At 48.9% G+C, this 25,028-nt stretch overlaps 1 protein-coding gene across 6 annotated transcripts in view; it reads right to left on the reverse strand.

The window, feature by feature from the left end:
- The window catches only part of ADGRB1 (adhesion G protein-coupled receptor B1), a 287,094-nt gene that overhangs the window by 85,479 nt on the left and 176,587 nt on the right, over positions 1 to 25,028 (reverse strand). For all 6 annotated transcript variants that reach the window (XM_074898342.1, XM_074898341.1, XM_074898343.1 and 3 more), the window contains one exon: positions 2,935 to 3,076. In XM_074898342.1, the coding sequence (XP_074754443.1) occupies positions 2,935 to 3,076 (142 nt within the window). The remainder of the gene's footprint in view (positions 1 to 2,934; positions 3,077 to 25,028) is intronic.

The raw sequence follows: 25,028 nt of genomic DNA on the forward strand, positions 1-25,028 counted from the left end.
AGAAGCTGTGCCCATACCAGGGTTACAAATATTTCAAACTGCCAGGGCCAAAGACTCCAGAAGGGAGATTTATAGCAATAAATAATATTAATGACACAGGCAGACAGAGCTTCTTGTCCTGAGAGCTCCAAAGGCACATGAAAAACTGCACTATAAATGTCACCACCGCAGACACCAACGATGACGAGATGCCACCTCTGGGGAAGGGAGGCAGCGTGGGCTCGCTCAGAATGACACTCGGTCAAGAAACTGAGGGTGGCACCACGAGGACCTGGATGAACAACGCTTTATAGCATCAACAAACCCAGGGATTTGCTTAGTGGGGGGACTCTGGAGGTAGCCAGGCCCTAGCTTTCCTCCCAGGATGGCTAAAGGACTCATCCTGATGCTCATGAGTTGACTCCAGGCTGGGAAAAAAAAAAAAAAAAAAGAGTTGTGAACATGTAACCCAACCGTCAGCCAGCGGAGTTGGAAAGAGGACGAAAGAAGCAATTTTAGGCCTAAACCCCAAAGGACTATCTGAGAGGTTAGTTGCAGATATAATAAAACATGCCTGGGGGAAGGAAGCTGCATCCTCCTGCAGCCAAGCCCACTCTCAGGTGAGAAAATACTTGCACGGATTGATAAAGGGCTTACACCAACCCTGTGTTATCCAGATAACACTCCCAACACCTAGAGCTCAGGGAACAGCAGTATTTGGCCACGTCAAATTAACCACTTTTTTCTTAGCTGCTTATTCAAACAATATCAAGCACTCTGTGAACATGAAGTCTCTGTTAGAGAAACTCCTGCTTTAGCCCAAGCAAAGACTCCTTTCTCTCTTCCCACACTGCCTGGTCCTCTGCCCACTTCAAGAAGAAGGATCAGCAAAGGACCTTCACCACCAGCAAAGCTGCACACTTGGGCTGGCTTCATTTCAGGCTTTGCCTGAGAAGTATTCCTGCAGCAGAAATCACAACGTATTTTCTCCAACCATGCAACCTCCCTAAACTTTGTCAGGATCACGTTGCTTGCAGTGACAGCACGGAGTCCTTCCCATGCGGGACAAGACTCGCCCATCAGTCATCGTGGTGGTCATTGTGGTGGTCATCGTGGTGGTCATTGCAACCCCTGGAGCCAGACACTTAAGCTGCTGTAGCTTGGGCTGAGGGGTGAAGGCTTGCTGAAGGCTCACAGGGCAAGTACAGAGCAGCCGGAGATGAGTCCTGGCTGGCTCACCTGAGCCCAGCTTGCCCACCTCGAGAAGGCTGGCTACCACTCCTGGAGAGCACTAGCCCAGCAGGCTACCTCCCTGCCCGCTCGGTTTCACACAGACCTCCAACCTGCCCGTTGGGAAGACAAAGAAACAACAACCCATGGGAGAAGATGGGTGCAGGGACACCAGCATCAACACGACTGGCTCCTTCCAGGCCCCTTCCAAAAGGGAACCCAGACCTGGTCCTACCTTCGAGCATCCTCCAACCAGCACATCTCTACCGAGACCAGCTTGGTGCCTCTCTCAAGAGGACCCCAAGAGCAGCTCTACACGACACCCCAGAGCCCATTTCAGAGCGCTGTAGTGGCTGGGCCTGCACGGGGCCCGGGCAAACACAACCAACGCTGTGTCTTTAAAACCACTTCAGTGCAGATGTTGTTTCCATGGTAACTAGTGGACCAAATACATTAGTGTTTCTAATAATAAACCAAACCTTCATCTTGGAAAATGTGATCCCCCCCCCCCCCCCCTCCTCCCCGTTAACCACCATCACCCTTCCTTTCTTCCTTTCCCCTCCCCTTTCGCTGAATTAAGCCAGCATTTAACAAGCAAGGCATAATTAGTAAATAATTGCAAGGGCCCAGTAACTCCCAGCGCCCAGGCAGATGGAGAAAAGCTAGGTGGAGGGGAGGCAGCGGGCTTTGCTCTATGAACCTGGGAACTGTCCAAAAAGGGATGAACTACTTCAGAAAAAAAAAAAAAAAAAAATTAAAAAAAAAATTAAAAAGCACAAGGTGGAAGAGAGGAGCCTGTGAAGCCCCTTTTGACCACCCTGGTGTTGCCTTTGGCTCCCCGGCACCCACCCCGCTGTCTGACTCAGGGTGTAGCCGCCCGGTGATAATTTCTAGGAATTTTGCACTTTTTTTTTTTTTTTTTTTTTTTTTTTTTTTCCAGAGGCTCCGTCTGAAACGCGGCACCGGCTTCGTGTGTCACCGACAGCGGCTAAAAACTTCTCAACTCCTCCCCTCCACGGTCCCTTATTCCTAAGTGGGGGTGACACACACACACACACCCCCCGCGCGTAAAAAAAAATAAAATAAAATAAAAATAAAAATAAAAAATTTTTAAAAAAGAGTTTGGGGTATCGAGAAGGACCCCGAGGCAGAGTGGGGGGACACGAGGGAGCCGCGGAGGGATGATGGAGGGGGGGGGACACGTCGCGGGGCGATTTTCCCCCTCCCCAAAAAAATAAGACACGTGCGGAGATTTCGCGCGTGGGGAGCCCACGGGAGTGAACACGCCCGGCGGGGTTGGTCACCCCCCCGCAGCGTTTAGCGGTTTTCACACTGAACCGCCCAGCGCAGGGATGGAGGGATGGGAGGAAGGGGGGAGGCAGCGCATCACCAGCCCCGCTCCGTGTCCCCCAAAGCCGCGCTCAGGGTCGGGAGGGGAAGGGGAGAGGAAGGACGATGGGGAAAGGAGAAGGGGAAGGGAGGCGGGGGGGGTGATAAAAAGCCTCACGGTGTGTCACCACGGTCCCGGCGCCACCGGACTGCAGCGGGGCTCGGGGTTTGTCCCCGGTTCCCCCGCCGCGCCGGTCCCCGCCAGCCGAGGATGCTGCGCGCCATCCCGGTGGCGTCCCCTTCCCCTCCGTCTTTATTTCCCCGTGTCTCCCCGTCCTCCCCCGTCTCGTTTCTCCCCTCTGCTCCTCCCTCCGCGGCGTTGCCGGCGGGACTCACCATGTCGGGGCTGAGCTGGGCTAAGATGGCGAAGGCGGAGAGCCGGTCACACAGGCACTTGGTCCGGGAGGCGTCGAGCGGGACCGTTCGGCAGCCGCGCCAGGACCAGGCGCCGGGCGGAGAGGCGGAGGCGGAGGCTTTGCTGGAGGGAGGGAGGGAGGGACGGGGCGGTGGAGCGGGGAGAGAGGGAGAGCGGCCGTCAGGGCGGGCGGGGAGAGAGGGCACCGCGCCGCGGGGGGGTACCGCACCCTTCCACCCCCCCAACCTCTCCATCCCACCTACCCCTCCGACCACGCCTGGATCTAAAAGGCTTAGTCCCGGGGCTGCTCCGTCTCCCGCTTTGATCTCTCCATCCCCCCCCGGGCTGCCCTGGCTCACTCTCCCCAGGTCCATCTCCCTGACCCTAGAGCCCGCGCATCCCATGGAGGCGCGAAGAGCCCAACAGCCCTGTCCCAACACCCTACAGCCCTGTGACATCCACCCCGGACAAGGACTCACAACCCTACAGCCCTGTCCCACACACACCTCCGGAACCCTACAGCCCTGTCCCGCTTATCCCATATATCAGGGAGTGTAAGGATAGGATGAGGGGTAAGGGTTTTAAACTAAAAAGGGGAGATTTAGGTTAGATCTAAGGCAGAAATTCTCCCCTGTGAGGGGGGTGAGGCCCTGGCACAGGCTGCCCAGAGAAGCTGTGGCTGCCCCCTCCCTGGAAGGGTTCAAGGCCAGGTTGGACGGGGCTTTGGGCAACCTCGGCTAGTGGAAGGTGGCCCTGCCCGGGGCAGGGGGTTTTGAAACCAGATGATCTCTAACGTCCCTTCCAGCCCAAACCGTTCTGTGATTCCATATGGATGTAAAACCTTCTGGCCTTTTCCCACACACCCACCATGTGGATATGTGACCCTGTAGCCCCGTAACACACCCCATATATGGATAAATAATCCTATAGCCCCCGTCCTAAACAGCCCAAATTCACCTCTCTATCCCTACAGCCCTGTCCCACACCCCATATCTGGGTGAATACCCTACAGACCTGTCCCACAGACCTGATAGAAACCTCACTCCCCCCATAGCCCCATCCCTCACCCCATGCAGACTCGTCTCCCCTATCCCACCCCCCATATAGACCTCTCCCAGCCACATGATCCCCACAGGGGAGTGCACCCCCCTCCCTCACATCACTCCAGCCCTCCCAGACCCCTTCCCCATCGCCCCCCCCAATTACTCCACAAGCACCAGCCGCTCGTCCTGCCTACGCCTTCCAGTTGTCCCTCTTCCCTCCTCCTGTTCCCTCTCCCCAGCTCTCTGGGGCCAGCGCCTCCATCAGCCCATCAGCCATGACAGGACCCCCCCCCCTCAGACCCCCCCCGCACCCCCAGAGCTCTGGGCATGGCAGGGATGTCCCTGCCAAGAGATCGAAGGGACCGAGTCCCTGCTTTCTCATGGCATCCTTTCAGCTGGGGAAGAACAACAGAGTAGGGAAGGGGTCACAGGTGGGAAAGACTCCACGTGAAGTTGGCCTTCATCCCGCAAGTGGGATGGTTGCATCGGGAAGAGTTATGGCAGCCCCACCTCCACCTGAGCACTAAGGGCTAAGCCAGGGAAAAGGGGAATCTCCTGCTCTGCCTCGCATGCCATGGTGCTCTCGTCACCCAAAAAGTGCTGTCGTTTTCCACCCATTGACTCTGCGTCTTCTCCAGACCACTCTCCCGAAGCGTGGTCACATACGGGGTGAAAATGCGGAGAGCAAGTGCAGAGATACAATGGATGGGGAGAAGGTCAGGATCCTTGCGGATAACCTGGGCTCCACTGGAGCTTCCTGGGACAGGAGGCGGAGGCAGAGGAAAAGGGCCATGTGCCTTCGCTGGAGCAACAGGGGTGAAGATGTCCCCTCTCCACATCTGACCATCCTCAGAGGGGGGGACCTAGGCAAGAACGCCAGCAGCAAGCTCAGGGCAGCTCCACGTGGAGCCAAGCTACTCAGCAGCCTTAGGTGTATCACAGACGGCCTAGACTTCTCCATGCTAACCCCGGCAGACCTCTCTTGAGTTGCAGAGAAGTTTTTTGCAGGTCTCCACATACACACACACCGACCCGCTCCTCACACCACGAGACGGAGCCTCCCTTCACCTCCCTGACCACTGTGCAAGAACGTGGAGAGGATGGGCTGGGTACCAACAGGGTAACAGCATATCAACACATGCTGTTGATTCGATTGCGATTATCTACTTCGATCCAGTTTAACACGTGGCACTGAGCCTTCCTGAATTATCTCAGTTTCGGATTAAAGCACTTTTCATGATTAAAAAAAAAAAAAAAAAAAAAAAGCCAAATTAATTATACTGTAGAAGTCAGCTACACATAGAACAGTTTTTTTTCTGGCGCCCATCCAGGGCTTTCTAAATGTCTGGACCCCACTGCGTGTCCATCCAGCTGACGGGACATAAATCTGCCTTCCCTGGACGGTCATCTCTTCACTGAGCCAAGCCACATCACCTCTTGGAGACTCTCAGGTTCAGGCATTGTTCTCTGGTCTCTTCCAAGCACCTTCTGCAATTCCCCAACACCCTCCTTGGAAGGGACTGAGACATCTAAGGCCAATCTCAGGGGGAATATGAATTCTGTATTCTCCCCTATAGGTACCTCTGATATTTCCAAGAACTGCATTAGCCAGTCGTTCTGTTTATTCACCGTCACCAAGACAAACGCCTTATTTTTGATGTGTACAAATAATGACAAATGCTCAGACTCTACCAACCAGTTATGTATTCTCGTAGAAAGTATTAATTTAGCTTGACAAGCTCTATTTTCCATAAGTTGATTGCTATTAATTTCTCTGTTTTAATGACTATGCTATTATTCAATTATAATCATAATATTACCCACAATCCCCTAATTTTTGGATCCCGTATCAGATGGTGTGTTATTGTGCCTAGGACAGATGTGATGGCTCTGGAGTGAGGCTGTTGTGCTTACAGATGCATGCTCCTCTCTCCCGATTTTGGGAACACTTCCACCCATCTTTTACTAAAGAGCAATGATCCCCAATTAGCCTTAGCCTGCTCTTTTAAAACTCTTGCATGCAAAATTACAATGTCTTGTTTCTCTTAAAACCATCTTGCTTTATTAGATGATGTATAGCGTGTTTTCTAGCTGCTGGTGTAATGAAAAGTATTTAATTAGCCTGGGATGTGGATTAAGTAACCAGGCTCTTTTCCAATTACAGAATACAGGCATTCATTGAAATTTCTGCATTATTATAAATAAATCTGTCATTTCTATCTAGTAACAAACCAATACCATTAGGATTTATTTTGGCTTTATTATACTCTAAATCTTCCTTTTTATTCATTTTAACCACCCCGCACAATAAAATTCTTACACCTTTTTTTTTCCTCTTATCTTTTTCGAGCTATTTTTTTTACTAAATTTGCTATCAATTTATCCTTTGTCCATATCTCTACAACAGCTTCTGCTTTCCTTTTAAAACAGACGATTGTGGGTTTGTGGGGTTGTTTGTTTTTTTTTTTTAGATATTGTTTTATTTGTCTTTGCTTGTTTTTTTTGTTTGGGTTTTTTTGTTGTTTTTTTTTAGTGCTCTGGTTATCTTTTTCATTTGTGGGTTTTGCAGATATCTAGAAAAGTTCTCGAAAAAGGGATCCTAATTATCCTTAACTTTTTTGTTTGGTTGTTTTAAGGAGGCTTTCACAACAAATAGACATTCGTGGAGCTATCATTCTTAAAGAATCAAATACGTGTACATGCACACCCCCTGCCCCCAAGCAATTTGAACTCTCTTGAAATGGGTGAATACAATTGCCTTAACATCACTTTCCATTCCGAAGCCCAGCTTTACTCATTTACCAGCTTTCAGAGCAGGCTGGGACAGATCTGGGCCATGCATCAACAGAAGTAACCTCATCCAAATGAAAAAAAAAAAAAAAAAGAAAAAGAAATCAGGAAGCCTACCAAAACAGGAAACCCCAGGGAACGCATCAGAAAACAAGTAACACTCCCTAGATGATGTGCTGGTCTCACTCATGGCAGAAAAGCTGACGGGACAACGGTGAATGCAATATCAGAATAAAGTCTATCCAGGGCCAAAGCCACGCTTGGCACAGTCCGATATCCATTTCTAGATGCACATACAGAAAGAGCACGTAGTGCTAAGCAAACCGAAAAATAATTGTAATAACAGCTCTTTGCTCTTCTAAGATCTGTTTTGATACCTGATTATTTATCCCATTGGATTCAAAGAAATCAATTGGATCAAAGCCATCCGGTTTTTACTTTAAAAGCTGCTATAAATCACAGAAAGAATGGGCACTGTGGGACATGCTGAGTCAGAAACTTGGTGTAAATCACCTCAGAATAAGTCCAACTCTGTCATTTAATAGAAAATGAAAATCTGGCCCTCGTAACTACCAATGATTTGTAATTACTAGCACTTATTAAACTACTGAGAATATCCAAATGCTGGGTTCTTCAAAGAACGTGCCCATTCCTCCGAGTTGAAGCTCCTCAGAAGAATAACCCTTCTTTCCTCTTTGACAAATCGTAATTTCCTATTCTTGTTGCCCTGCCATCCTTTTGATGGAAACACTGCTGCACCCTTCTGGGATGTGTCTTGGAGCTGACTTGGGGGAACATATTTGCAGGTCGGAGGGAGTCACCAGCCTCTTTTCTCTGTCCACGTTCTACCGCGTGACAAGGGGCAGGCTAAGATCAGTCTTCACAGAGCTGAGCGAAAGTTTTCTGGGGCACTGCACCATCCCAAGGGCCAAGGGATACTTCATCTAAAGGTTTGCTCATTGCTTCACGCATGGCTCTCAGGTGAGGTGCCAGCATTGCCTTATTCCGAGTGTTGGCATGATGTTACGAACCTTCATTCAAGCCTAGCCTGTGTCTCTTTATTTTAAAATTAATTTCTCTTTCATGTTGTTGCTGAGAAACTCCTTAAAATGCACGATTCAGTTGTGACTGGAAGGGTTCAAAATCGCAGATGTATTGATGTGAAATCTTGGTGAATAATGCCCATCTTGTGATTTTTGAGTGGTCCCACTCGTGGCTGATGAATATTTGAGCCCGTCCAGCAACATCCGCTGCAGGTACCACCGAGAGAGATCTAGCGGCATCTCTCCGTGGTCCAGGGAATCTTATCTGAGGGAGTTTCAATCTTGTTGGATGCGAATAGTGTTCTGCTCAGACAAAGGTTCAGCCAGCAAGCATTACCAAAAGCCTCATAGTCCGGGGCAACTACAAATCCTGAATGGTCTGATCTCTGAAGTTTGTAATACCAAGATTGTTTCACTGGAATCTGTTTGAGTTGCAAAAAGGGGATATTGTAAAAAGGGGATATTGCATATTTATATGCCAAATACTTTCATCGTGGACCTGATTAAAAGCTGCAGAATAAAATGGGATTTTAATGAACAGGTCCTTAAACAGAGGTATATGTGTGTGTGTGCATGCCTGTGCATACAGGTTTCATCTGTAAATCAGTACCGAGACTTTATTTTCTCAGGAAAAACTTTGACTGCAGAAAAAAATACCCTGGGTTTGTAATGGAAAACCCATGCTCACAGCTCGGTGGCAAAGAAAAACAGCAGAATTTGAGTTATTCGCAAATATTGGATCCAGGTACACTAATAAGGAAGCAGAATTATTTCCAGGCCGTCTCGAGAGGGGAGGGAAGAAAGAGGAACTGTACTAAAGGGAAAACGTGGGCAGAATATTAGAGAAGAGTGTAGTCAGAATGATTACAAGCCAGTCAGAGAGGAATTGTAGAAATCCCCAAACCAGACTGGCGTAAAAAACATTGTACTGGAAGCGTTAGCAGAAAACCTGACAAGTTGGTTCTGTCTCTAGTGTCTATGGTCAGATTTATCTCCAGTGTAATTCCAGTGATGTTCCACAAGAAAACGTTTCACCATATGTTACAACATGACTATGAACATTATCTGAGCACTTGATGGGAAAAAGCAATTAAGCACTGTCTTGTAGATTTAAATAGGAGCTAAGCACATGCTTAAGGACTTTCTTAAATAGAAATGCTGTTCTGAATAGGAATTTGCACAAATGGAGAGCCATTGTTGTGGGAAGAGGCATGGATCAGAAAGAGGTTTTTTTTTTAAAAACGGGGTGTATATTTGAGACTTCAACAATCCGAATGATCTCCAGAGGTTTCTTCCAACCTCAACAATTCTGTGGTTCTCTGATTCTTCTTGCCGTTCCCCCCCTCCCATCACTAACCAGGCAGGTCATGCAAGTTCTTGGCACAGGTCCAGCTGGCAGATTGATTATTAATTTGGAGAACGAAACAGAGATGAAGTCAAAGTTAATCCTTTTTGTGGGATTCCCAAAAGCAATTTTCATTTCCAGCCAAAGGCTGCCCCAGAGCGTCTTTCAAACACTTTGGCGCCGCACAATAGCTTGGGACAAAAAAAAAAAAAAAAAAGTACAATCATTTTTCTGCAGCAGGTGTGTCAGAGTCATCATTTCTGCAGGACCTCAGGGTTGGATTAAAAAGTGGATGGTTCCCAGGAAAAAAAAAAAAAAAAAAAAAAGACATGAAAAGGTTTGCACCTTTTGAAAAAAAAAAAAAAAAAGGCTGATTAAAAAAAACCCTAAAAATCTTTGATTGGCTGCTAAAACAGTCGCAAAGGTTCTCATGCCAGATAGGTAGATACCGAAATAAATTAAATGTTAAGATAAATATGGGCTAAAATCAATCTTGAGCACTCTAGCTGCTCGGGAAGTTTTCAGTGCTGTCGGTCGCAAAGCAGTAATCATGTTTTTGTTAGTTTAGACCTTCCTAAGCACTGACTAAGAGCTGCAAAAGTGTTTCGCAAGGGTCATCCTATTAACCAAGAGATAACTTTGCCTTTCTGTGAACAATGCACTGATTGAAAGCCAGGCTGAGCTCTCAGTTATGCCACGGAAAATCCTGCGAGACATCTCATACATCCGGCAAGCCAGTCTAAGCTTACTGGAGCAAGTCCTGTCCTCCTAGAAAAATCACCCACTTGTGCATCTCAGAAATTGAAGTGTAGCACCAGTTTGGTGACATCCATGTAATCCAGTCTGAAAACTGAAGGTCCAATGAAATAACTGACTGTCCAGCACTTTTCCTACATCCATTTCAAAGAAATCAAGCGTCATCAACCTCATTTAGCAGATGAGGAAACTGAGGCACACAAAGGAGATGCGAATGGATACAGTCATGGGAAAGGACGCTAACAGAGCTCTGGTCTTTGGAGTAAGCAGTCACTCCTGGAACTACTGAGCAACATTACCTGCCAGTCAATAAACGCATCCATACATCCTTTGGCTGGGTTCCCTAGTTTATTCACAGTAAGGGAAAACAAACAAACAAACAAACAAAAACCAAACAAAAAACACAAAACCCAGATCTCTGGACCCCCTCTAAAACTTTATGCTCAAGTGTTAACATTGCTCAGTCTCCTTATAAGTTTTGTTTGGCACCGATGCCCTTTTTTTCACCTCTACCCCAACACAATAGACCTGGCACTGAACAAAACAATTTTCGGCCGCTAGGAAAGAATCAATAATCAGATTAGCAACTATTATTGAATTAGCTCTTTAGAAAAAAACAATGAAAATGGGGGAAAAAAAAAAAAAAAGGGGGGGAAAAAAAAGCGTGCAGCTCACTATTGATCCAGTTGCTTGGTGCAAGGAAATTGAAACCTGAGCAGGAATTTTAATTGTATTTTCTTCTCAGAGGGCCCTAATTTCAGGTGTATTCTGCTGGTTTACTTCAGAATTGACGCAAGCAAGATTAAGACAATAGTGATTAAAAAAAAAAAATAAAAATTCATGACCTATGGGGAATGAGGGATATTTGGGATTTTCTCTAGGTCCTTTTCTTTTTTTGGGGAGGGAGGGAGGGAGAGGAAGAGAAAGCTGTAAGGAGGTTAACAGCAAGGCCTTTTCCCAGCTGTGAGTTCATAATCAGGGCTAACTGAATTGGAGGATTTTGCAGGGGACAAGGTTACTTACTATCATCAAATTAGCCCAGAAAAAAAAAAAAAACAAAACAAAAAACAGAAACAGCTCATATGTAGCATCCAGTCTGAAGCCTTAATTAACATAAACAATGTTAAAACGCACAAAGAAATACATATTACTATTGAAATAAAGCATATGGCTGGCTAAATACCCGTAAGATTATCTGGAGATAATCTTTTCAGACACCATAAATACAGCTGACGCTGAGCTGTAATGACTCTCATCAGAAGGCCACGCCATCCCACCGGAGAGGAAGCTCAGCACTTCCCAACATCGCCAGCCTCCTGGGCTTTGCTGTTTGAAATCCAGAGCATGTGGTTGATAATTAATGAGCTCTCTCCCCCTTTACGTCCCTGCTCCGCAGCTCCAGAAGGCGGCCTGAAATGCAGACATCGCCTCTTGTAGATGAAACTTGCACCATGCCTTGGTCTCCAAAGACCTGCCACAGTGCACAAGGAAGGGTGGGACGGGAGAGGAGAACGTGGCCACTGGGTCCATGCCCTGCGGGTGTAATTTTCTTGTACTTCCCTGCCAAATTGCCTTTCCAAAGGCAGCCACAGGACAGATGTTTCATTGGGATGGACTCCCAGAGCGAGCATTCCGCCCCATGTATCCTACCCAGGGAGGCACCGAACAACCCTCAACACGTGCCACGAACGTCCAGGTTTTGATACCATGGACTACATAGAGAAGAAACGGAGAAACCAAAGACACTTGGTAGTGTCCTTTGTCTCTAAATCAGAAACAAATGTGAAAATTCCTGTGAGGTGTCAACAGTATTAATGGGGCAGAGGAAACCAGTTCAACAGCTCCTGCTCATCAATCTTGGGGAAATATTCCTCCCTGACCCCAGTTCTAGATGTTGCTTAATAATTACAGATCAGATCTCTTCCACAGTGTCACAGCTCAACTTACACACAACATCAGGAACGTGGCTTGATGTATCATGAGGATTTCTTTTTTTTTTTTTTTTTGTATAGCACATTTGAAGTCTTTTTGTCTTGTGGATTTTTTCCTGTAAATGGATGACATTTTCAAGCTTCTCTACAGAACCCCGTGAAATAGAAACAGAAAAGCCTACAGCTCCCTATAATCCCATGACTTCATGGCTTTAAGAAAAAAGAAAAATCATTCTCTGATTTCACTACACTGCAAACACTGGTATCTTCAGGTTGGCTCACCTGTCAATGACAACAGAAGATGACCTTGGGCTACTTTCTAAATCAACTTTCTACCCATCCAAGACTTTAGGCTCTGCTCTTAAACTTGCTATTGCTGTCTGGAGCTAAAAGCACCATTACAGCATTTCTGAGATCCCTCTGATGTAAGAAGTCCAGGCCATATCTCCCAATCTGACCTTTGGGCAAAGCTGCCCCGTTGGAGCTTTCCTGCTACACCCAAATATCAGAGCAATAGACAGTTCATTAGATATCATTTATCATCTTTGGAAAAAGGTGAAACAGGAGCTACTGTGAGAGTATTGTAAACAGAGGTTGGGGCTTTCTGAAGTTGGCTTTGACAAGTGGAGGGAAGTTCACCAATGGGACAAGAGGGGAATGCAAAGGTGAGCAGTAAGTTGGTTGGTCTCATTATCAAATAGGGCTCCTTTCCAACAAAGGACAAGGTGACATCAGTGAGTGATATATCTGTCTCCCTCACACCCCTACATGACATTCACAGCTGCTTATCCAGGCTTTGCAGGACCGTCCCCTTCAGGAGCAGCTCCTCGGGTGTCCTTGACCTGACAACTTGTACAGAAATATTTTGGCACGTCTTGCAAAGCACTTGTACACCCTGCACGACCCTCCTGAAATCACCTGCTTTAGCCAACACGGATCAAGAGTGTATGTTCCATCTGGCAATGAAAATGTTCAGCTTACCCTCTCAGTTTCCACATCAGCTTTCCGGCTGTAGTTTCTCAACTACCAGGAGATGCCTGACACATTGTAGGCTTGAGGCTGGTTATGCAGTTAGTCCCTCTCATGCTAGGAAGACTCAAACTGGATCATGGTTCAAAAGATGGGACTCTGTTTTTCTGTTTAGAAAAGGATGCGGCTCCACATCAGGTATTAAACCATAGGTGGCCCAGGCAATCCTCTTTCTCTGCCTTGTACAACAGGCAGTCATCCTGTGATCATTTCTGAGAAACTGGGAAAGTTCCCTGGTTACACAGAAAACTACTCAGCGCACCGAAGTGATAAGGAGCAGCCTTGTCATATGTACTGAAAACATTGCAGGGAAAATCCTCAGAGGAATTGAGAGCATTAGCAGAGTACACTGTTATCTACTCCTGGACATCATGGTCCCATGCTCAAGTCTCATGGGAAAGGAAACTTGGGAAGAATTGGGAAACAAGGTAGTAATTGCTTTTTCTGAGCATACCAGATGCCAAAATAAATGTAAGACATTGCAGCCAGCAGTTAACAAGCTGGAAACGCTCCCTTTGGCTAGTCAAGGATGTACAAATGCACCCGGTTTAAAGGCGGGGAGAGCAAGACAAACACCTGGTAAGAGATATCTCACACCCTCTTTAGGGTATGGTCAGCCTGCCTCAGACATGGCAGCATCTATGTCCTGTTCAGCACTTCCACCTTCTTAGCTGACCCCAGAGGAGCCTAAAATGACTCAGACTTCCCCGCCAAGCCCTGAGCCAGAGCTCAGGGGAGCAGGAGGATGGTTAGCTGGCTTGGGGAGATGACCACAACCCCATGGCTGCTCACATCAAACCCTGACAAGGACAGGGCAGCATCTGGGATTTGGAACATTGCTCTGGTACACGCGACTGAAAGGAAAGAGGAAGATGAAAGTGTGTTATTAGCTTAGAAAAAAACCCGTACAAAATCCCAGCTCTGGTCCAGATCCGCTGTCACTTGTGCTCTCCACCCTTCCCTTCTCTGAAACGGCCCTAGCAATCTTGATTCTCTTCCCAACTTTTCATGGCAAAATCAGGGACACAGACTGCCTCTCGTCTACCTACAAGCAGCACTTCACAAAACAGCAAACACACACTGCTGCCGATGTCCCAGCCCTGTCTCAAAGAGTACAGGAGGCCCCAGGGCCAGGTTGGGAAGAAGGATGGCGCTCTCGCCACCAAAACACTAGCTCCAGGGTATGTTGCTTCTCAGAAACCTAAATCAGAAAATTTTAATGGCTGAGCGCAGGGCTAGCGGATAAAGAGACAAAGAAAAATAAATCAGGCAGATGACAGAGGGGCTGGGAATAGGAGGAGGTAGCAGACGGTAAAAGAAATTAAATCGAGAAGCCAAATTAAGGTGCTGCAGGCAAAGATGAAGATGCTGGATTAAAGATTAACCGTAACCAAGAGGGAGATGCAGTCCTTTAAAGGTACAAATTACTTCAATGTACTTAGCAAAACCCACACAAATCTCCTAAGAATAAAGTCCGCACAGATGCAACTGGATCACAGTAACAGATAGATCTGGACCTAGGAACTCGTGATAGCTTCACACTCCAGTGTTTCCAGCTGAGAAAGGGTATTGAAAGCCGAGCAAAGGCAATCACCCTAAAAAATGGAAAGTCCTGTGTTGGATGAGGCAGAGGGGAGGGGGTGCAAGAAGTCCTTTGAGATGGGTTGGCACTGTGCAAAGAAGTTCTGGGGGGGTTTAGAAATTATTTTGAATATAGGGGAGCTGCTGAGCCCTTTGGAGTTGTCTGTTCACTGAGAATTTCCTAATTTACCTCTTTCCAGATAACTCCAAAGGAATGGTGGGTGAGCTCGAAGTGGAAGTGCACCTTCCACACCTGCTTCTTTGCTGCCAAAAGCAAGAGAGCTCAGCAAACATCCCCATCAAATATCAAAGAGGTGAAGCAAGTAGCCCTTCAGCCCAGCTGCTGGCCACGGAAGAGATTTGTGCCATTATGGCATATGACATGTTTGCACCATTCCACATCGCTGCTCTGGGACTGCCAGGAGAACGGCTGCTCAGGGGGTGCCACCTCCTTTTAGCACAAACAACTCACATTTTGCAGTGGAGCATCTAAGACCCTGTTTCTGTGACAGTAAGGAGAGAGGTGGAGGAACTGGGTGGGGGTCAGAGAATCACAGAATCGTGTAGGTTGGAAAAGACCTTGAAGCTCCTCCAGTCCAACCATTAACCCAGCACTGACAGTTCCCAACTCCCCCAGATCCCTCAGCGCTGGCTCAGCCCGACTCTTCAACCCCTCCAGGGATCCCGGGGACTCCCCCCTGCCCTGGGCAGCCCATTCCAACGCCCAACAGCCCCTTCTGCACAGAAATCCTTCCTCAGAGCCAGCCTGACCCTGCCCTGGGCAGCTTGAGGCCATTCCCTCGGGGCCTGGTGCTGGGGCCTTGGCTCCAGAGACTCATCCCCCCTCTCTGCCCCCTCCTGGCAGGGAGTTGCAGAGGGCCAGGAGGTCTCCCCTCAGCCTCCTCTGCTCCAGACTGAACACCCCCAGTTCCCCCAGCCGCTCCCCAGCAGACCTGTGCTCCAGACCCTGCCCCAGCTCCGTTGCCCTTCTCTGGCCACGCTCGAGTCCTTCAATGGCCTTTTTGGGGTGAGGGGCCCAGAACTGAACCCCCTCAGCGAGGGGCGGCCTCCCCAGTGCCGAGCCCAGGGCTCAGATCCCTTCCCTGTCCCTGCTGGCCACGCCAGTGCTGACACAAGCCAGGATGCCGTTGCCCTCCTTGGCCCCCTGGGCACACTCTGGCTCATTCTCAACCCCCCCAGTCCCTCTCTGACCGGCAGCTCTCCAGCCACTCCTCCCCAGGCCTGTAGCCCTGCTGGGGTTGTTGTGGCCCAAGGGCAGCCCCCGGCATTTGCCCTCAGTGAAACTCCCCCAGTTGGGCTCAGCCCATGGCTCCAGCCTGCCCAGGTCTCTCTGCAGAGCCTCCCTACCCTCGAGCAGATCAACACTCCCACCCAACTGGGCGTCATCTGCAAACTGACTGAGGGTGCACTCGATCATGGGTCATGGGGTCAACTTTTTTAAAACCCTGAGGCATTTTTATTATGCCTTTCAAACATCCTGATAAGGTTCTCCTGGGCAATACAGACTTGTTAAGACCTCAGTAACAGCAAGTTACTTCTGGCTGTGTTAGCCTGTGGGTTATGGTCCAACCCGGCTCCTCAGAGAAGCTTGGAGCCTTGCTGCTACTGACACAATCGTCGCATGATCAGAACTTCAGGGAAACACCAAAATCAAAACCCACTTTAAGCCTGCGGTTGGACATCACTGAGCTCTGAATCAGGCCTGAGGAGCAATTAGAAGTTCAGAGAGCCAGGTGATAGCAGCGAGAGGCAGGCACACACACACGTGTGTGCAGGGATGCTGATAGATGAGGTTTAGTCAGTGTGAGTTCAGCGAGCTGCACTTTTTTCTCTGCCAGTGCTTTCCTTTGCTCCCTCCTTTCCCTTCGGCCTCCTTTTCCTCCTCACTCTGCAAAAATGAGCTTTTCATGGAGGCGGAACAGCCAAGAGAAGCAGAGCTGACAGCCCCCTGAATGTGTGGAATGCCTCCCTTGTTCCCAGTTCAAATTTCAGAAAGCAACATCTGCCTGTTCCTGAAGGTCATTTGGATCCTGGTTCAGGGATGCTGCATCGCCGCTCACTGCCTCCTCATTGTTATTCTGTGCCTACAGCTGCTATAGATGTCCTGTCACATTATATGCTAGTTTGTTACGGGTTTGGGGTGGGAGGGGGTGAATAAAATGTAAAGCAAACCACAAAAGCCCACCCTGGTGAGCCCGGTTTGATTTCTGACTTGACTTACGTGGGTGTGTAAAGGAATCTACTAGAGGGTTTGCTCTGGATTTACATTAGCAGAAGAGGAGGAAACCTCTGGGAAATAAAGATGATGCTAATGTAGTGAGGGGGCTGGTGCGCTAGTGACTAAATAAATGCTAATAAATAATTGCTGATGTTTAAGATCATGCTGCCCCCTCTCCTTGAACAACCCGTGCCCAGCCCTCCTGGGTGCTGATCAGATGGTTTCTCACCGGGGGTCGATGGAAACAGCTCCCTGGTGGGCAGGACCCGAATAATCAGAGGGAGAGGGGGAGATCCCTCAGCGGCTGCTGGGCTGGGAACAGAGCAGCAAGCAGAGAGGCGGCTGGATTCATCGATTCCCCTTCAGCCCCGAGCCACGCTGCTGGGAACGGTACCTTGTCACAATTTGACACGCATGACAGCAGTGAGGGTGCAGGGATGCAGAAAGCCACTGACAGCAAAGCTCAGCATCAGAGCGAAAGTAGAGAGCGGCGGAGCAAACTTCCCTTCGCCAGCTTGCTAAAAGCCTGGCTGGGCTGGCAGGAGGTTGAAACACAAATCAAGCTCCAGACCTGCAAAGCTGGCAGAGGTTTTCCTGCTGGAAGATTTACCGGCCATGCAAGCCCTGTGGGTTTTATGTGGATGGGGTGTTGTCGGGCCGCTCTAATTCCTGCTTTTCTCTGCCACTGCAGCTGGCTGGAAGAAAAGACATTCCTGACCCATAGACAGAGCACCCCAGCAATTTTGCAAAGAGCAGGAATAAGGAGCAGGTGCTGAGCAGAGCGACACGGCTCTGCTTCTGCTTTTCTTAGGAAAGCAGGTCACGGGGGAGGAGGGGGAGTCATTTCCCAGCTTTGCCGATGAAAATGTATTTAACCAAAGCTACGCTGGTATCCAAACACTCCGCTAGCCCCTGGAGCTCATACAAAGAGGGATTGCTATCAAAACCTTTTAAACCCACTTTCTGCTAATGAAAATGGCTTTCAGAGGCACAGCCTGGTGCAAACCTCTCTCCTCCCAGCAACATTTCTTCATTAAGCTTTCTCCTCCCTCCTCCCCATCCTGCCTTATCTCTGTACATCTGGGCAACACAAAGGACAGAATGCTCCTCAAGAAACCCAGGCAGCGGACCTTATCTCACACTTCCAGCAACACCCCTACCCTCAGCCACAGCGCTGGTCCAGATTGGACAGATGTTGCAGTATCTGTGCAAACTTGCAGTGAACCGGCTGATGTGTTGTGTGTGCTGCCGTTAAGCCGAGTTGCAGTGACGGGCTTTGGAGGGACTCAAAGGGCATTCGCTCAACAGGGAGTTTCTAACTTCCCACTTAATAGGAAGATGCTTAAATACTCCTCAGCTAATTAAATACCTGCCAATTATAAGGCAGCACAAGTGATGGCTGTGCTGGCTAAAGCAGTTCATGCTGGAAAATGTCTGCGCTGCCCTGTCTGTGGTTTGCAGCATTGGGAACGGCCTTTATTGCAGAAAATGGGTGAAGTGTCTTTTTTTTTTTTTTTTCCTGACGATCTATCCACCCCAATCTGCCCAACAATAATACGCACACACGCCAGTGCCAAACACATCTATCACTGCCTTCTTCCTTGGCAGACTGATTGCTTTAGCTCTGCTTCTGCAGCTCCTGCAGACCCATGAAGATACCTTGAGCTCCAGTTCCATCCTACGACGTCCTTGCAGAATGCAAACCAGTTCCTGCCAGTCAAAGGGTGACACTCACCCTTTCACAGAGCCCAGAGGGAGCACGATAAGGTCTCCAGCTCCCAAGCTAGGAAACTCAGAAATCCCACTGAGACTCGCTGAGATCTCAAGTATTAAGCAAACAACAACCAAATGCACTCAATCCTCCTGATACCCTCTTTCCCATGGCTCAGGGGAGGAAAGGATCATGGGAGTAAGCCAGCTGATATCACCACCGCAGATGAAATTCAGAATCCCAGCAGGAAGCTTTTATCCTCTGGCTCAGCAAAGCTGCACATTGCCAGGCTGTTGTCTCCCAAAGCCAAGCTGGCACCTGAAGCCAAGAGTCTCAACAGGAGGACATCAGCCTGGGCTTGCAGAGGGTGAGTAAGGGGGATTCCTGCTTGTTGCAGCTCTCTCCACCCCAGCCGGGAAGGTGGGGAGAGGGAAATGTCCAGAGGAGAAAAGCAAACGAGCATCGGCAACAGAAATAGGAGTTGCTCAGCTTTTCTTTAAGGATAAGCAGCGGAGATTTTGCAGAGAATTAAGTTTCTGGAGTCATCGGGGAAAGAGAACCAGGTGGAGAGAGAAGGGGACTGGAGAATAAAGGGGGTCCAAGTGTGTGCATGGGTGTGTAGAGGTGATGAAGTCGATCAGAACATCCAGGGACTCAGGGTCCTGAGAGTAAAAAGGTTTGGAAACCACAGCACTAAGGTGTGTGCTGGTCCAGGCTTGCTGTATTCTCCCCAACCCATCCAAATGCCCTTGCTGACATTGCTGGCTGGTGACTCAAGGTCTTCCACACTCACTGAACAGCAAGTAGACAGGTAGGTTAGAACCAAAGTGATGAAGCTGCTGGTCCCAGCCTTCACCTGCCCAGGGGTAAGAAAATCGAGCAAGAAACGTACAGTGGATGTGACAGCTCCCACTCCATCCTCCCGTTTGATCTTTCTTTCTTTCCTGAGATGACAAGCGATGTCAGAGTGATGAAGGAGTAGTGCTCACAAGCTGGGGGCTCCCTGGCCACCTCTTCTGATAGCTTTCCTGAGAGGGAGGCCAGCCGAACAAAAGTGCTCCTTGCAAGTCCCATGTTCAGGGGACCTGAGAGCAGGTTCCCCCTGTGGCTCCAGCTTTCAGGGCAGCAGAAATGTTCTGAGAGCTACTGTCAGTTTTGTTGCGTTTTGAAGCCATCTTAACCGTGAAAGCCTCAAAAGCAAAGCGACACTTGCCGTTTGACTGACCGTGCTTTCTCCTGCCTTCTCTGCTCACCAAAACTCTCCTCAAAACCTTTCTCTGGGTAAAGAAAAACGTTAAAGAAACCTCAGAACTGCAAGTGACCTAGAAAAGGAGTTTTTTGTTCAGCTCTAGTTGTAATAACAGCACATTGAAGGCTGTGAAATACTCAGGCACGACAGTAATAGGAGTCATGTAAGTCCTGTTTCAGACTGCGGCAACAGCTTTCTACTGCTGCTGAAGATGTAACAGGCAGGACAATCTCAGCTGCTCTCCAGCTCCCAGGAGGAGCCGGCAGAGCTGGCAATTAGCAAAAGCATCTTTTGCACTTGTAAACTGAATGAATTGGGTGGAAATGAACTGACAAGCAGGGAAATGCCTGACACTCTATGCCATTTCTAACAATACTTCTGAGGTGCCTGAGTGGAAAGAAATGCAGCAGCCTCCAAGAAGCGGGGGTGGAGGTGGGGATTTCTTTTTATAGCTACATGAAAAAAAAAAAAATCAAAACCAATTTTTTGTCCCACAAACGTAATACTCCTGAGAACACTGGGATGGGATGCCCCTCCCATTCGTTTCAGATTTGACATTAGGAAGCTTTTCTTTACCAGGAGGGTGGTCAAACACTGAAACAGTCTTTCTAGAGAAGTTGTCAGTGACCCAAGCCTGTCGGTGTTTAAGAGGCATTTGGACAATGCCCTTAATAACTCTTGGACAGCTCTGAAGTGGTCCGGCAGTTGGACTGGATGATCGTTGTAGGCCCCTTCCAACTGAAAATATTATAGTCTAGTCTAGTATGTTCATCATCTCCACACCATTCCTCGTGTGGGCACGGAGGTCTCCTGTGTGTCTGCCCCATCACGCTGAGCCAAAGCGAGTTCTGAGCTGCAGGTTCATTCCTCCCCTGCCCTGTAACAGGAGTCTCAGTCAAATCATGTCCAATATCCCCCCTCAACCTAAGTAGATTCTTTGCTGGGACTAATCAGTGCAGCTTTAATGACTGCGAAGATGTGAGGGCTGCAATACAGCTGCAGCCGTGTGTGTGCAACAGCCTTTCCTATCACTGCACTCCCCACGCGCTGGCATGTGCAAATTACACCTTAGGCATCAAAAATCCCTTCCCTCCAGGTAACCTTGCATCTGAAGGATGTTTTTCTCAGCCAGGACCTGGATCCTGCAGTAATATTACACACAGGGACCTCCCTCTGCTCCCCTGCTGTTGCCACATGAGCATCAGCCCCAGAGACACTTTGTTGAAACTGCCTGGACTTCAGGGGCTTTTCCCTGCTCATCACTACCAGTAATTAAACAGGCTCTCGGCACATGTAGTTAAACGTCAGCAAACTCTCCAGCACAGTTTTGACCGATTCATCGGACACAAGGACTGGAAAGGCTCTGCCTGAACACAACAAACTTCCCCATAGCAGTGATACACTCCTGCAGCTTTCAGTTGTGCCCATATGGAAGAACAAAGATACCCCATCTGACAACCAAAAGACCCGCAAACAGCCCTTTGCAGCCCTTGTGCCTCAGCCTCGGATTAAGGTTGAAATCAGAACAAAAAAAATTTAAAAAATCACACGCATATTGATAATCCCTAAGCCAAATTCTGTGGAGCGACCTTGAAGTTGTCAGGAGCCTTGCTGAGGTTTGAAGGATGCTCAGTATTTCCTTAAGGTTTGACATATGAGCTAAACCCACCATTAAATAAATAATATCCACAGCTAAAAAAAAAGAGTAGCATTCTCCTAGATCGTCTCCTCTGGGCTCCTGTTCTCCCAGTACAGGACATAGCTAACTTTTATTCAGAGCCACCAGCTCAGCCGTAAGAGAGGACAGGAGATCTGAGTAGTGGCTCAGCTCTGCTCCTCCTTGGTGACAGTGGATAAATCACTTCCTCGGTTTCTCCTTCCCCACCTGCAATGACAGCAGTTAGGTTTTTGAGGACAGCCCATAACTCATCAATGCAATTATGACCATCTTTGTCCCCTTGGCTAGCCGGTGGTAGACTGGATACGTGACCAAAAATTGAGAGGAACTGATTACTTCCCACACACTTTGCTGCCTGCCCTCCCATCCGTACCAGAAAGACTGTCCTCAAACCTTTAGAATTCACCCCAAGATCTAGGATCTTGCTGGGACAGGCTTAGGGCCACCCTGCCAGGCATCAGGCTCTGGCAGAGGGTAAATTTTTTGCCTGGCTCTTCATCAGAGACAGGAAACATCTCCCCCAATATTACACACATGCATTAAACCACCTTGGGAGGCAGCTCTGGCTCAAAACAGAGGACAGCTCCAGGAGATTAATACTCATCTTCCAAAGGGTCATTACTGCGATTGAATCAAAGTATTTGCAAAGCCCTGGAAAGGGCCTTGACAAGTCTGAAAATTATTATGTGCCATGTAATGGGGCTTTCTGACCTTGCTGCATCAGTTATTTTTCTTTCTGCAGCTCCTGACTGAGTGTTAAAGTGGATCCCAATAAATCCAGTGGTCAGGGCAGAGAGGATTTGTCCTCTCCAGGATGAGATCTTTGCCCATTGCCTTCCAGGAGGGCTCAGCTCTGCCTGCCCCATGGGGCTGCTTGCCCCTGCTCTTCCCACTCACGCAGCAGGTCAGCTGTAAGACGTTGCTTCTCCCTGCAGTGGGAAAACTTGCCGTGCTCCGCATCGAGCCGGCTGTCAGAGCGGGCAGGATGCTGCGTGCGTTTGCTAATCTGCTCTGCCACACGGCTGAGAGGTCACCGTTAGCTCAGGCAGCTGGTGGGATGCACAGGTTGGTGTCCCGTGCCATGGCATGCTCGGTCTCGCAGTGATTGCCCTGAGCCTCCCTGGTCCCATTCTGCTTCGTGAAGACTAAAAATTCACATTGTGGTACTCGCTGCTGCTCACACGGCCAAGGCGCGATGGGCAAAGTTGACACAATGTGAGCTCATCTTGCACGGATGACCAGTTCAATCTTAAAGCTCGTGTTTAGTTAATCAGTTCTCAGTGATAAATAATAATACTTATTTTTGCTACTTACTAGGACTTAATGGAGCTCCTCACTCCTAAATTTCATGACGTTTAGAAGAGCTGTCTGATGATATTAGCATAGTAGACCCAGGGAAAACTGAGGCACAAAGCTTACACTAATTTGTCCAGACACACAGAAAGTTCATCATTAAATGAAGGCTGTATCCCAGGCACTGTGTCCTCTTTTCGCTGCTATATTTTAGCAGAACACTTCATCTCCTAGTGCAGCGCACAAGCAGACAGGTGAAAAGGAAAACAAATCCTTTTCTCTTCTTTAAAAATCGGGGCAAACATCCCTGTCCTTATTCATAATATTCCAGTTCTTATCACTTCTCCTCCACATCCATCAGTTCTACCCACCCTTGAGCAACCACCTGGACTCATAAACCCATCTCTGCACCTTGACCATTTTCCATGGGCTCCCATCATGAAAGTCAGAGCTCTGCAAGGTATCTGGGACTGGAAGGGCCAGTATTACCACCCCAGTTAAGACCCTCACTGTGGGGCAATCCATTGCCAGGGAATATATGTGCTGGTGGCTTTTTGTGGCTGATTCATAAAGCAGACAAGAGACTCGTTAAGAATAGAAACTCAAGAGGGTTTGCTTTAGCCCAGTCGGTAAAGATAAAGAAGAAACTCTTACATGGTTGTCAAGAGATTTTTAAGAAATACTGAGCTCCCCAAATTCTATTAACCTAAAGTTATTGTGATTATGGTGGGTACTGCTGTGTTTCTGGCTTGCTTGATGGTGTAGTCCATGGATTCATTAAAAAATGAGGCATGTTAAGAAGTTCATCTGAACTTGCCTCAGTCTTGCAAGGAAATTGAGCAAAAAAGCTTGATGAGGAAACTTTTAATTCTGTTCTTAACAGAAATACATAGGACGTAACCTGCTTGAGCGTCTCCCTAGTGCTGACGGCCTGTGCTTTGGACAGCCCTGGCCCCGAGATGCTTGTGGTCATACCACACCTTCCTCAAATCATGCACAGGCTGCTCTGCAGCCTTCAAGCTTCCAGCAAAACCAAACAATGCTCCTGAGGATACAGACCTGATATCCTCAGGATGATGATAGGATCTGCAGGTTTAGAGACAGAACCATTTGGGAAGTCCTGCTCTAGACTGAGACAGGCTTTCTTGTGCTCGTCAAGGGAGAATAAAATCAATCCAGCAAAGAAGTGCATGGAGGTACAGTGACTCTACGCTGAATTTTACACACAGAGGGTGCTGAGCATCTTGTAGTGCAGGTGTTTGTCTCTCCTCCGTGAGCCTGAGCCTGCCTTGAAGTTGCTTCAAAGCTGCACCCTGCTGGCTATTGAGCCACTGGAGTTAGAGCACGCCAAGGGCAGGCTTCAAGTTTCCCCAGCCTCCTTTTTTTTCCCCACACTTAAAAGCCTGGAGCTGTGAATCAGAGCTCTCCACCAGCAGCACATACAGTTGCCTGTACTCTATTATTACATCCTCAGCACATACAAGGTACCACACAGATGAGCACCCAGTGAAACGCAGCAGGAATGCATCAGGGAGTGGGCCCGGAGAGCCTCCACAGAACCTGAGAAGTCAAGCTGGACTTCCACCACGTGTCCCCAGAAGCCCTCGGCAGCCTGGCACTTCCACAGTGGATGGCCACAGAGGGCAGGTGGCTGCTAAACTTATCCCCTCCCATCCGCAAAGGCAACATGAGAAAAAGGGCATCGTGGCTTCAAAGCAAACAGCTGTACATAAAAAAGAGCAGGCAGGGATGCAGGGAAACCGTGCAAGCCCAGTCTGGCACACACAGCACACTGTGCAGAGGTGTGTGTGTGTGTGCATCCCCCTGCACGCACGCACACACTCCATAGCGCCCGCGTGCATTGAAAAGGGTCTGGGGGTTCTCATGGACAAGCTGCTGAACAGGAGCCAGCAGTGTGCCCGGGTGGCCAAGAAAGCCAACGGCCTCCTGGCTTGGGTCAGCACTAGTGTGGCCAGCAGGAGCAGGGAGGTGACAGTCCCCCTGTGCTCGGCACTGGGGAGGCCACACCTGGAGGTTGTGTCCAGGTTTGGGCACCTCAATCCCAGAGAGATCTGGAGGGGCTGGAGCGAGGGCAGAGGAGGGCAGCGAGGCTGGGGAAGGGCTGGAGAATCAATCCTGTGAGGAGGCAGGGCAGGAGCTGGGAGTGTTCAGTGTGAGGAGGAGGAGGCTGAGGGGAGCCCTCATCCCTCTCTGCAGCTCCTGACGGGACATTGCAGAGAGGCTGGGGCTGGGCTCTGCTCCCAGGGGATCAGGGACAGGACAAGAGGGAACGGCTGGAAACTGCCCCAGGGGAGGGTCAGGCTGGGCAGGAGGAGAAAATGTTTCCCAGCAAGAGTGGTCCGAGAGTGGAAGAGGCTGCCCAGGGA

This window comes from Athene noctua, chromosome 2, assembly GCF_965140245.1.
Source record: "Athene noctua chromosome 2, bAthNoc1.hap1.1, whole genome shotgun sequence".
NCBI lineage: Eukaryota > Metazoa > Chordata > Aves > Strigiformes > Strigidae > Athene > Athene noctua.